The sequence below is a fragment of the Parasteatoda tepidariorum genome, chromosome 4 (assembly GCF_982258835.1).
Source record: "Parasteatoda tepidariorum strain Cologne lab strain chromosome 4, Ptep-v5.0, whole genome shotgun sequence".
Taxonomy (NCBI): Eukaryota; Metazoa; Arthropoda; class Arachnida; order Araneae; family Theridiidae; genus Parasteatoda; species Parasteatoda tepidariorum.
In genome coordinates, this window is record NC_141758.1 from 59,531,239 (window position 1) to 59,545,696 (window position 14,458).

Genomic DNA, 14,458 nt, shown 5'->3' on the forward strand with positions numbered 1-14,458 from the left:
GCCATCTCAGCTAGATTTGGCATGTGACATTTTTAGAGGCAATCATTGGTCGATTATCTAGCGTTGCCATTCGGGGAGTTGTAATGAGGCTTTTCTTTTGTCGCCGTGTAAGAGAAATATATATATAGATGGGCTTCATGGAAGTTGCTTAATTTTTATATTAAAAATAATTCAATTAATTTTCTTATAACACAAAACTATTTTAAATAGTTTGCAGAAAAATTAATTCTTGACTATATATTTATATGTTAAACTGAAAGAATAAACTCAAAACTAACCAATTCTAATACATTTTCATTTTAAACATAGTTACGTACCTAAATAGTAATTTTTTTATATTTTTAATGCTTGGTGTCTTCAAATATTTATACATAAATAAATTACTTTATTATAACCTCCTAGAGCTGAATTTTAATCATAGTTTAGTTTTGTGAAACAAGAAATTTATATTTATTATAGGTATATATATTTTCCAAATCCTACGCAATCAATTATTTTTATCTTATGCTTTCAGCAACAGCATCTGGCTTAATGCATAAAATATAATCCAAAAATGAGCTATAAATATTTTAATAATAAAATAGGACAAATATCATTTGGATTCTGTCCAATATTTTTATTTACTTAGCTCCATAAATTTTCTATTAACTTAATAAATACTTTATCATTCTTCATAAATACAGAAAATGAATAAATGATAAACCCGTTAGATTTTGGTTTAGAAAATTTAACCCAGATGGCTTTTTGTTTAAGATTTGTTATGGTACAATCTCGATTCTGTATAGATTAGTAGCAACATATATAGACAAAATTCTCCATTTATTTTCTGAAATATTTTTGATATCTAAAAAAAGCATATTAAATGCTACGTTTTTTTGCAAAAAAATGTTTTCCATGATGGAAATAGAACATTTAGGTCAAATATTAAGCATTTTTGGAACATTTTCTTTGAAATAATTTAGCTTGTTTTAAATATAATATTTATTAAAAATTTCTAACAGATTGCTTAAAAAACATCATCAAGAAAGTTATTTTTATACACGTTGAAAATTATAATCTAGGTCTTGGTTAGTGTATTATTAAGAAAAGAAGGTGATTCTTAGAATTATATATAAGGATTAAAACTCAGAATAAAAGTAATCTGAGTATTAATCATGATGTAAAGAAACTTAGACGTTAATATATTTTGCAATTTTTTAAGAGCAAAAAAATAATCAAAATTTATTATATAATTTGTCAAATTGTCTTATAATAATAATTTAGTTTCCTCTTTTATGAATAGATGGCAGCACATTATTTTCTACGTCATTTGACTTTTTTAAAATTTAAAACATATTTACAACGTTTAGGAAAAGCCCTTTCAGAAACGTAAATTAAAGATTTTAATAGTGGGTGCACCGTAAAGCCACATTGTAGCGGTTGGCAATATATAATTTTTACAAACGATACGTAATTAGCAAACTTTTTTTAATATACTGATATTTAAATGTTCTAAAAATTAATCATTCATTAAATAATATTTTTTGGTGGCTATGATAAAAAAATATAGATAAATTCAAATTGAAGAGAATCGAATTGATAAGAAAAAGACTACTTACAATAGTTGTAAAGAAGATAATCCTTTAAATATTCCATTTGTTAAGTCAGTTACCTTGTTGCCATACAGAACTCTATAAAAAATATGCAAATTAATTTATACAGGAAACAGAATGATTAACCAGAGTTTATTATGATTTACTTTATTTAATTTTTATGTCTAAAAATATTTCTAAGTGAATCCACGGTCATTTATTGAAATTAATTCAAAAAGAATAATAATATTTACTAAATATTTTAGGGTAAATATAGAAAACTAAATTTTTCTGTACAAGAAAACAAGCAACAGTTAATTCTGAATGGAACTTATGTACTTACAAGGACGTAAGAGTCTTTAATCCGCTGAAAGCATCTCCTGCTATTTTTGAAATTTCATTGTTACTGAGATCTCTAGAAGGTAAAAAAAATATTTAAGTGTAAATGTAATTTATTTGAATTAAAATTAGTTAAAAGAAAACAATATCTTTCTCAGTAGGCCTACTTCTTTCAAATTGTGCAATCAATTCAATTTGTTCGAAGTAGTAATCCTAGATAAATAGAAGGGTCAGTGCATAAATAAAAAAATAAATAAACAAATAAAGTAAATAGTAAAAACATATATAAATAGTAATTTTCAGGTAAACTATCCACAAATATTGTTGAAACATTAATCTTTGCTTTAATATGCTTTCTTTTGTAAATAAACCCAATTAATCTCATCCAAGTTGCCACTCCAGTACTGATAATATATATTTACCTGTACTCGTACTCGTGTACTGTAATCGGTTTCCTCAACAATCTCAATGTCAGCGGTTCGCAATTTTATATAGGCTATGGAACCCTAAGTGATGGGGCTTCTTTAGATGGAACCCCGGTATTATAAAAAAAAAGTTAACTAGCAGCTGTGAATATAATAACAAAAAAAAAAAGACTACTAATTATTTGGAAAATATTTAATGCGAAAATATTTTGTGTGAAAAATAAAATATTTCAAATTATGAATTTGCTATTCGTGTATGCATTTGCTGAAAATGACATAAGTCAGCTGAATTACGGTTTTTTAAAAAAAGAACTGAATAGAAACGTAATAGAATAGAGAATAGAAACGTAATTCTTTTATCTTGATTTTAGTTATTTTAATTTGAATTGAAGAACTGGATGAGAAATATTTATGAATTTTTAATGCATGCACATATTTTGTATTATGTATTATTATTATGTATCATTATGTATTATGTATTATTATGTATTATGTATTATTATTATGTATTATTATTATGTATTATTATTATGTATCATTATGTATTGTTATGTATTATTATGTATTATTATGTACTATTATTATGTATTATTATTACGTATTATTGCTAAGAAAATATTTTTTTCAAATTTTGATACTTTTTGTACTTTGCAATACAAAAATAATTTCATGTAGACAACTGAAGTGCAAAAAAAAAAAAAAATTGTTTAGAGATTGGATGTAATCCTTCCACCGAAACCTAGGGTTCCACGGAACACCTTTTGGGTCGTCACGCTTGGAATCGATACTCAATGTAATCTCTCTTAGCTTTATTTTACGTTAAGTTTCCATTGATATATTAGATTGATTAAAAGTTTTTTTTTCTGGTACCTGTTATATCTCATTACCGAATTTGAAAAATGCTTAATCTTTAGTTTAAACAAGTTAAAATGATATTTACTTTTTATCAATAAAATCTATCGAATACAGATTAAAATTTATAAAAATGTAAATAATTTATTATTTCTAAGTTTTAACAACCACAAATACCTATTTCTGGTACCCTTTACATCTCAATACTAATACGAAAAATTTGATAATACAAACTGGTTAAAGAAGTTTTTTAAAAATACTTTTTGGAAAGCTAACTACGAAAAAATAATAAAAATGAAAAACAAAGTTTTTCGCTACATTTGTAGTGAAATCCATTAAAAAATATAGCTACATAAGTTTCGAGAAGAAAGAGTAAAATTTTTAGTGAAGGAATATAATTGTATTTTGATATAAAGATTAGTTTTAATTTTAAAACACTAAATAAAGTAAAAAAGAAATGTTTCTTTTTCTCAAAATATTTGAATCATTATTAGCGCATATAATTTATTAAAACAGTTACATGAGAAAATATTCCTGTTGTGTTGCTTTAATTCACAGCTTGTAAAATATTTTTCTCAGACAATCTTTTACGTTATATGTCAAAAGTTATATGAAAGGATCCATAAAGACAATACCTATTCCCCGCATTTCTAAAAGATAATACATATTTAAAAAAAAATCCAAATCACGAAAACAATCCTAAAACATAAAAAAATCATAAAATATTAAAAAAAAAGTTTTAAAAAAAGGACGAAAGACCGGCAAACAAATCTCCAAACAACATTCTAATTCATAACCATTGGAGGGAAGAATAAAACTGAAGGTTCCAGCAGTAAATTCTTCAGATCAAGAAAGACGTGCAGAATCACCCCCTCGGGGGTGGAGGAGCACTGAAAACGAGGAAAAGAATATCCATCATGAGGGTAGAGAGGGATGTTTAGAATAGAGTGAAGTGAAACAAAAAGAGACATGCCACCCAAAACGTTCCATCCCTGCTCTCGTTCATCATGTGTCACAGTCAAGCATGTTCATAAGAATTTATAAATTCAGAAAGGAAATACAATCAGAGAAAATTTACATCAAAGAGCATCAATGTCAAGAACATTTGATCATCATATATATTTGTGGAACTTGCTGTTTGAAACTTCTTCAGTATTGTGATCTTAATATAGTTGTCGTTTTTTGATGATGTGATTTAGAAAAGTAGTTAAAAACATAGTAGCATAATTTAGAGAAGATTTCATTTTCTTAGATCATTGGTTGGAGAAATAGTCATTTTCTTAGATCGTTAGTTAGAGAAGTAGTCATTTTCTTAGATTGTTAGTTAAGGAAATAGTCATTTTTAAGGTTGTTATTCAGAGAAGTAGTGACCACTATTAACTGTTTGAAACTTTTTGAAACTTCAATGTTGTGATCTAGAGAAGCAGAGATTTTCTGATGCTGCAATTTAGAAAAATAATCAAAAACATATTAAAAATTGCAAAGAAATAGTCATTATCTAAGATCGTTAGTTAGAGAAGTAGTCTTTTTTTAAGGTTTTTATATATTCAGAGAAGTAGTTGACAAAATACTATTTGCTGTTTGAAAATTCAATGATGTAATCGAAAGAAGTAATCATTTTCTATTGCTGTGATTTTAAAAAAAATAGTCAACAATAAATTAGTAAATGTAGAAAAGAAGTCTTCTAAGGTCGTTAATTAGAGAAGTAATTATTTTTAAGGTAGTTAATAATTTACGAATGGTGTGAATGCGCGAGAGTTTGATGTAAGCATTCTTCTTTATTCATGTTTAGATTTAACTACATTCTTTGAGGTATAATGAAATGTTTGAATGGGTGTTAACTTTAAATTAAGTGTTCCATTACACAATTGTTAGTGTTGTTCAACATCAAATTTGGATAGCATCTCAATTATTCTCAAAATTTCCAATAAATAAAAATAAAATTATATCTTTTTGTACTTACATTCTTTTTAACCTCTTGAAAGATGAAAAGGCTTTTGGTGGAATTTCACGAATTTGGTTTTGTTCTAGACGTCTGAAAGCAAATTATTGAATTAGATGTGAAAACTCAGTTTTTTTCTTTTGACTCTTAAAAAAAATGATTAATTATATTCTGAAAAATATATACCACCTGAAAGAGCATGATTAATAGAAATGCTAGATTAATGTTTTGTCTTTTTAAAGAACTGGAGTGCGTAAATGTTTGCTAATAAATGTGAAGTTTATCTTACAGAAATAAGTCACTAAAAATGTGCGTTAAAAAAATTAACTGAGAAATACAATAAACGCAAATATTTTCCAAAAATATATTTTTCAGATACATTCACTGAAAAAAATATTTTACAATGAAAACCCCTATAAACTGTACTTAACAGAAATATTAGCTCAGGACACAATGCTACGGACAATTGTCCCTCTGAGCAATTTATAAAAACTTTTTCAGTTTAACGCTGATAGTATTTTCAATCTATTGAAGTGTTAAATAAAAAATATCTTTCAGGTTGAACCTATTGTTATTTGGCAATAGTTTCAGTTCAACGTTGATGTTAACTTCATATTAATAAGTTGATAGATTAATTACTACCATTTAACTTACCAGTTGTCTTTCTTTGTTTCAATTCAACTTGGACGGTAGTTTCAACTAATTAAGTGCTACATTAGGCATGTCCATTCAGGTTGAACCTTATTCTTGTCTATTCCTTAATTCAGATCAACGTTTATGTTAACTTCGATCTTATAAGTTGCTAGATTAAATACTGCCATTCAAGTTGAAGCTTATTGTTAGATGTCTTTGTTTCAGTTCAAATTTGATATGAGCTTTGATCTAATAAAGATCTGTAATAAGCATGTCGATTCAGGTTTAAATACATCATTTATTGTTACGGAAGTCGTCGATATTACAGTTTAATGAAGTACCATGTTAAATATTACCATCCAAGAGAATTTTATTATTATTTTCTCTTTGAACTTGCATACTCAATACGTTTTAATGGTGTGGTTTAGTGACATTTGATAGTGTTTTTATCAAAAGTTTAAAAAAGTAAAAATAAAATTTTTTTTTTTATCTAATAGAGTTTTAAGTAACTACTATAAGAATTTTCTTTGCTCAGAGTTATACGCATGCGCGGAAGAAATCAAAGTAACTCTACGATCAGAAATATTAAAACTATGCCCTATAGTTATCGTAAGTAAAATTTTGTATCTCAGAATGATTTACGTCATAAAAAACTTTTGGCCCTATAGTTATCATTTGTAAAATTTTGTATTACAGAATAATTTATATCATAAAAAACTTTGCCCTATAGTTATCATAAGTAAAATTTTGTATCACAGAATAATTTACGTCATAAAAAACTTTTTGCCCTATAGTTACCATTTGTAAAATTTTGTATCACATAATAATTTATATCATAAAAAAAACTTTGCCCTATAGTTATCATAAGTAGAATTTTGTATCACAGAATAATTTACGTCATAAAAAACTTTTTGCCCTATAGTTATCATAAGTAAAATTTTGTATCGCAGAATAATTTATATCATAAAAAACTTTGCCCTATAGTTATCATTTGTAAAATTTTGTATCACAGAATAATTTATATCATAAAAAAAATTTGCCTTATAGTTATCATAAGTAAAATTTTGTATCACAGAATAATTTCTATGATAAAAACTATGTCCTACATTTACCACAAATAAAACTTTTGCATCACAGTATAGTTTATATCATGCATAGCAAAAATAAAAAAAAAGAAATTGCCTTGAAATTTATAGCATTTTTCATCATCTACAGTCTCTGGACAAATTATTAGAGGAACTAAAAGATTCTATGTAAAATCTTAATTATCTGGTGATACTATACAATATTATAGTTTTTACGCGGCTGAAAGCGGTTTGCACTTGTTTATGGTCGTGTATCAATTGGTTAATATTGTGATGCAATGCGTAAAAAATAAATACAAATAGGACGTATATAAAAAATTTCCTGAATAAAAACCCATTACATGTATGTTTAACTATAAAAGTATTGCTTATAAACTCGTGCTAAACATGATATTATTAAAACACTACAGTGCGTTTTATAATTTGGTATCATACTAATATAATACCTGATATAATAAATATTCTATATTCATATAAAATTTCGTCTTATTTATCCAATCGTCGATTTTATATCATATATCGTCCAATTTAGCCAATTGATACACGAACGTAAACAAGTGCAAACCAATTTCAGCCGCGTCAAAACAATAAAGCTTTATAGTATCACCTGATAATTAAAATTTTGAATAGAATCTTATTGTGCATCTAATAATTTAAGTTAAAAGAAGAATAAAATATCCCCATATAAATCCCATTTTATTTTTTACCCATCTCAAAAATTCCACACCCTGTCATAAATATTCATTAACGAGACTTAAAAATAGAACATGAAGCGGTCTCTTGTATTTAACATCTTTAAAAAAATTTCAGCTTTTCAGAAAAATTTTCAAAGCACCTCCTTCATCCGAATTCGCCAATTTTAGTTGCCAAGTGAAGGTGACGTTAATATTCTCGAAAATAAGGGTGATATTGGACAGCTAGGCAAATTCTTAGCAGTAAATTACTGATAATGAAGTCGACAGTGTCAACCGCGGACTAATTTACCTTCTTCGCTAGGAAATGCCCTAGAGAGGATGAGTTATAAATAATTTAGATCTCGTCAGATTCTGGAAAGGATGTTTAGGTTTCCTTCGCCGTCTTCAATGATGGTGCTTATTTGTAAGCAGGGTGTTAAGTAATGACACTGTAAGTTTGTCCAACTTATGTTAGTGTAGGATGAATTATTTCTGACATTCTGGACTTAAATATTGGTTTTATTGAGTAAATTGAAAAATGTCTTGCGTGGTGTTACCTAGAGCGAAATTAAATGTTTCTTAATTTTTTTTCGTTAAGAGCAAAATAACATTTTTTTAAAAATATCATGAATACTTAATATAATAATAATAATTAATATAATAATAATAGTTAAATAATATAACAATTAATTAATATTAGAATAATTAATTAATATAATAATTAATAATATGAATAATTAATTAATGATATGTTAAATACCTTGAAATCAACTGCCAAAATTATTTGAAAAAAATCTCTGAAGAATTATCCTTAAAAAGAATTATTATCATCTAAAAGTTTGTAGGCTTTCAAGAAGAACAATGGTTTTACGACTGTAGATTTTAATGAAAGAAAGTTCTAAGTAGTGCTAAAAAAAATTGAGACATCTCAAGGAAAAATTCTTTTTAAAATTCTTTTTTGATGTAACAACATAAATTTAGTACGCAAAATCTTTAAATTTCGAAGGATGTTCAATAAATATGATGGATATAAGTGGCGATTTTTGAGCGTCTTTCTTTGAATTCGAAAAAGGTTCCAAGTGCATTTAGCACCAAATGAACAAGAATCTGGCGAATAACCACTTAAAAAGTCTTTCTTTTGGCAGCAAATTAAAACACTATGAGGCCAGAACATTTTAAATGATTGTTTGGGATTTACAGACTTCTCCAATTGTTTGTTATAGATAAGAAATAAAGGCAATGCATTATTTTTATTAACTTCACATCTTTATATCAACCACTAATCTTGAAAGCTAAGTTATTCTTATTTTCTAAAATGTTACTAAAAACCTCAACTAGCGGAATTGAAAGTTGATGTGTTCTACTTTCGACTCAAATTTAAAAATGAAAAGACTACATTATCTATAAATTCTTAAGTAAATTAGATAAACTTAAATGGATTTAGTAAAACTTTAGGCTTTACAATTTTACATCACAAGCAATTAAAAAGTCAATGATGTCTTTAATTGTTTAACTGTTGTAAAGTAAAATTCCAGCAACGATGCTAGATTTTAATAAATGCTGTAGTGTTCTTTTGCTTAGAAAAATATAAATAGATTTAAGAGCAACTTTTATAAGGCAGTTAACGTTTTAGAATTTTTTTTAAATTATAAATATGACTTATTGTATTGTACGGTTAAATTTTAAAATATTTTTAAAATATTCAAACGATTTATAAATTTATATACTCACAGTTCAGTGGCTGTTTCTGGAATGTGGTCTGGCAAACGACTGAGACCTTTGTCCCGGCAATCAACAACTCCATCATAACATGAGCAAGGATGAGGGCACATTGGTTCTCGAGAGCAACCTGCCGGAGGTTCTTCTTCATTGCCTAGCCAATGAGAAGTAAAACTTTTTAACAATCACTTCATAGTAGATAATCAAAACACTATTTCGAAATCAAAAATTGCTTTAGTGCCATACAATATAGAGTTAGAGATAACTTATAAGCCTTTTATGTAGTGCATGCATCATAAATCAAGGTGAGTAGCCCAAATCTTTCAACAAAAAATAAGCACCTTTTAAGTACTTTTTAAGATTTTAAAAATATTTCGAAGCACTGTATACATTAACAAAATGCAAAATAGCTTTCAAAGACTTCACATGATCATGATAAAAATAATTAGTTTTTGACAAAGAACTCTTTTCTTGAGCCTACATATTAGCCAGCATAAAGAAATCGAGAGATTTTTTGGCTCGGTTTCAGAGGGTGGAAAATGAAGCATGAATTTGAGAGTATCTTGCAGAATGCAGTTGAGTTGCACATGAGAGTACAAGAATCTCACCCAACCTAGCTCAATATATACGCACATGCGGAACCACGTGAAATGATTGGATCTTTCATACGCTACGAACCGACGGTACACTAAAATGGATTGTTTGAATTAATTGTGAAAACTTTGAATAGAATTATGAGAAAACCGTGCTTTTGCATAATACGTGGCGAAAATCGCCAAGGTAAAGGGAAAAAAATCTCATTTTCGAAAATGGAAAATTAAGCCCTTTTTTAAGACACCCAATGTAAAAAGCACCTTTAAGAGCTTTCAAAAAGCGAAAATCAAAAATAAACACTTTTTAAAAACTCTACGCACCGTGTAAATAGATGTGCAAATGTGGCCTGGCATACAGCTAAGATCTTGGAAAACAAAACGCTGCTTTGGGTAAAAAGAAACATTTTGACATACAATATAGAATTTGATTATACTTGTCGAACGTTTTTTTTATGTAATGCATGTATAATTAAATAACGTACAAATGTGGTCTCGCAATTGAAACCAGAAACAAATCAGTACTACAGAAAAAAACTACTGCAATATATATAGTTTAGTTTAACCTACGAGTCCTCTTTCATGTAATGCATGTGTCATTAATGTATGCACAAAAGTGGCCAGGTAATTAAATCAGACAGTCAAAAACAAATCATTACTACAAAAAAAAAATACTTTAGTGCCTTCCAATGTAGAGTTTGATCAAACCTATCGGAATTTTTCTATTTAAAGCACGTATCATTGATACATGTACAGAGGAAATGTGACAATCTGCTCAGATCATGAGAAACAAAAACGTTACTAGGGAAAAAAATACTTTGGAATACAATATAAAGTTCGATTAAACAAATCGAACTTCTTTTACGTACCGCACGTGGATCAATAAAAGATCTTCAAAATTAAAGGGTTGATTGGCTGAAACACTTTTCGCCGGTTACAAGAGCAAAATGCGACTAATTTAGATGGAGGTGGCTGTGGTTTAACATAACATCAAATAAAAAAAAAATTATACCAGGTAAAGAGTAATAAAAGGTTAATGTATATTCGAGGCACGTTTATCTACGAAACTTAGTTTTCTAAACGACAAAAAGTGCCGTGAATTTGTTGAATAATTCAAATCGTGTTGTATATCAGAGTTTTGTTAGTTTTCGAGTTTGAGGAATATCATTTAGACGGTTTAATACAATAACTACCTATTTTTATAAATTTATAAGCCCGTGCTAGTCTCGAGAAAAATAATATTGGTTTTTGAAAGCGTCACTTATGCCATGAATCATTTAATTATCATTATATTATTTTATGCGATGTGCCGACCGGACCTCACAACACCTCACCTGATCTCACACCAGGAAGGACTTGGGTTCGAATCCTGGACAAGGCACGAATGTTCTGGTATTCTTTGTATTATCTGTCCTTATTGTGAGAGCAACGTTGGCCTACTTAATATGGCGCCCTGTGAGTGGCCAACAAATCTACCCTACTGATATCTGAATGACAAGTGCCAATCAGGTGGGCATCGGGAAAAAAATTATACGATGTTATTTTTCTGATTGCTTTTACGTGCTTGTACAATTGGGTATAATATGAAAAAAACACAACTACTTCGATTTAGTAGGAACAACATATGACGCAATGCTAAACGAATGGAATTTAGTTGTTGTTTATTTAGTTATTGTTATTAGTAGTTGTTGTTATTTGTTTTAGTTGTTGTTGTTTATTTAGTTGTATTTAGTTTCAATAACTTTTCTTTATAATGCAATAAAATCTGGCGAGCAGCTATTTAAACGATCGAACACTTCGTTTGTTTATTTGTGGCTTGAAGTTAGGCTCGCAGAAAATGCCGTTCATGGGTTAAATTTAGTAGGAACAACACAACCTGTGACGTAGGCTATATTATACCCAATTAAATTTTTAACAGAAGGCTATTTTCAAGACTTTTTACTTTCAATTTACAAGATATATTACTTTAGATTAGCTACGCTATGTAAACTATGCATTTATAATTAAATTATAGCGAGTAAATATCGAAAAAATAAAAGAAGAAAATAACAAGTCAATGAACGTGTGGTTCAGCTCGTCAGTGAATCGACATGTTAGTAATCTGATAATCATTGAGAGGGTAAACTACTGTCTTGGTTAATCTGTGAGTTGGCATATTATTGAATCCGATAGTTAGTGAATGAATAAATCAGAGAAAGAAAACAAAATCCAAATAAAGGAAAATTAGTTAACCAATAAATCTGTTCATAAATACATAAAAAGTGTGCAAACCTCAACAATTTGAGGTAAGATATTTTATAATCACATTTTTTAATCTTTATATTTTTAAAAAAAATAATATTTTTCAGAAAGAACGTTTCGTTACAGGCGAAAAAACATTTTAGAACAGATGAATAGAATCGATATGAATAAGTCGTACATTAAAAAATTAATTAAAAATCATAATTTGTTCTGCGAGTGCTTAATGAATGTGCTTAATTTCTTATGAGCATAAAGATTGCGTTTTGATTATTATATTTTTTAAAAATAAGTTTTTCAAGATGTTTAAAATTATATAATATGTTTAAAGAGAGAAAGAAACTCCACTGTAGTGAAATATAAAATGACCAAATACATCTAAAAATAACTAATTTTTTTCTCTTTGTGATACCTTCAAATGGTCAACTTCTGTAAGTTCAAATTTATAAAGAACAATACATAATGAAAGAAGAAAAGAAAAAAGCAACTGATAGTTTGAGCAAACCAGCCTTTGACTTATCATGATACCATAGTGTTTTCTTCGTAGAATTTCCACGGTGTACAAAAGAAAGCCATTAGAGACTGCATTTGGCTTCTTTTGGATCGCTCAACTAACCTTGTTAGTTTCTATTCTATCACTTTCAATGGAATTCTCCTCTCTTTTCCTTTCCTGTTATGCTCTCCATCTCATTCTTTGCTGTAGATTCTTTTGTAGAAATAGAGAGTATTGCGCTTATTATTTTCTTCCTTTGCTTGTCTAGCACCGGACGTGCCAAGATCAATTCACTTTTTCTCGGACTGGCGCCATTTGGCGAGAATATTCTTTGACCCTTTTCATTGAATTCAATGAAGAGGAATACCAAATGAGACAGCTTGCTGTTTCAAATGAATGGAATAGAATAATTTATGTATAAGTTCTGTGTATGATATGCAACTTTTGTTGTTTGATTAAGGAAATATAGCTGTCCTAACTTTGTTTACAAAGAGAAATTTTTACTTTGTAAAAGCTTTTAACTGTTCCTTGTGGGGTATATGAGGATTTGTGTTGACATAAAATGCATTGATAAATAGTAAAAACCTATTCTTTCAATATTTCACAAAAGTTTTTAGAAATGTTGATTGACCTTTCGTTTAAATGCTATTTTTCGAAGCTCTGACGGAAAGGAAAATAAAAAAGCCATTAGATTAAGTGCCTTGCACTTGAAGTAATGCAATGATTTTAAACTATGTACATAATCTAGCCATTAAGAATTATCTGGGCTTTAGAACAAGCAAATGACTTAAATATTTTAAAACTTATTAATTTCTTTTAAAATATCGCCAATTTGGCAACATTTTCCCACCTAGATGAAAATTATCAAAATCACTGCCTTATTCTTAGTTCTTGCAAATTTTTATTTTATTTTTCATTTTCATAAAACTGTTGCTTTTCTCCATGTTGACGTTTTGCGCCATTTTCAAAATAAACGTAGACAGATAGGCTAAACTTGACCTAACAGTCATAATTAACAGTTGCAAACTCATAACAATTATAAAAATTGAATATTGTTCTCAAAAAAGCACCATTTCATGTTACGACGGAGCTTTTGAAAAACAGCCTTAAAAGTAGTAAAAAGATAATTTTGAAACGTCAGATAAATAAATAATAAATTTTAGATTCATAAATTCTATGTTTAGGGATTCAACAAGTAATTTTACAATTGTATGCAAAATTGGAAAGTTATTATTTTTACATTGATGCCTGATCATCAAGTAGTACACTTATACATCGATAACCAGTACATTGTATTAAGTGCATTGATGATTGAACACTGAGGATTATTAAATCCAGTAGTGATTCAAAATGTATCATACATTTTAGAGCAATTAGAAAGTCTGAAGAAGAGATATTGAAAATTCAAACCTCGTATGATCAATAAAATAGAATTTATAACCATTTTAGTAAAGAAATACATCCTAAATTAACCCGGTCTACCACGGAGGGAGTAAGCTATATTGTCTTGTCTTAATATGTTAGCCTATTTCATACTGGGAACTCTAACTTTCTATGTTTATAAATTGTTAAACTATTAAGGTTAAAGCTTTCAAAATATTTGTCAAAGTTTTAGCTCAAATGCTACATTTAAATGCAAGTACAGTGAAAATATGAATATTAATAATAATTGATCGTAATATAACAATTATAATTGTAGCATACAAATTAAAAAAAATATGGGTTACCAGACTAAAACGCGATTATCAAAATCACTTTCGCGACTGACAGTTCTGCAGACTGGGCAAAACTACAAATACTGAAATCTTAACATTAGTCTTTTAGTTAAATTTAACAGCGAAGTGGTAAAAATATTCCAGGTAATGGCTGTTAACTTCAACAAAAAAAAACATCAATG

General features: G+C 28.0%; 1 protein-coding gene across 4 annotated transcripts in view; it reads right to left on the reverse strand.

The window, feature by feature from the left end:
- Positions 1-14,458, reverse strand: part of sli (slit guidance ligand) — a 359,497-nt gene that overhangs the window by 105,911 nt on the left and 239,128 nt on the right. For all 4 annotated transcript variants that reach the window (XM_071182345.2, XM_071182347.1, XM_071182346.1 and 1 more), the window contains exons 9-12: positions 9,253-9,394; positions 5,151-5,222; positions 1,915-1,986; positions 1,599-1,670 (exon numbers count right to left, since the gene is read on the reverse strand). In XM_071182345.2, coding sequence (XP_071038446.1) covers positions 1,599-1,670; positions 1,915-1,986; positions 5,151-5,222; positions 9,253-9,394 — 358 coding nt within the window. The remainder of the gene's footprint in view (positions 1-1,598; positions 1,671-1,914; positions 1,987-5,150; positions 5,223-9,252; positions 9,395-14,458) is intronic.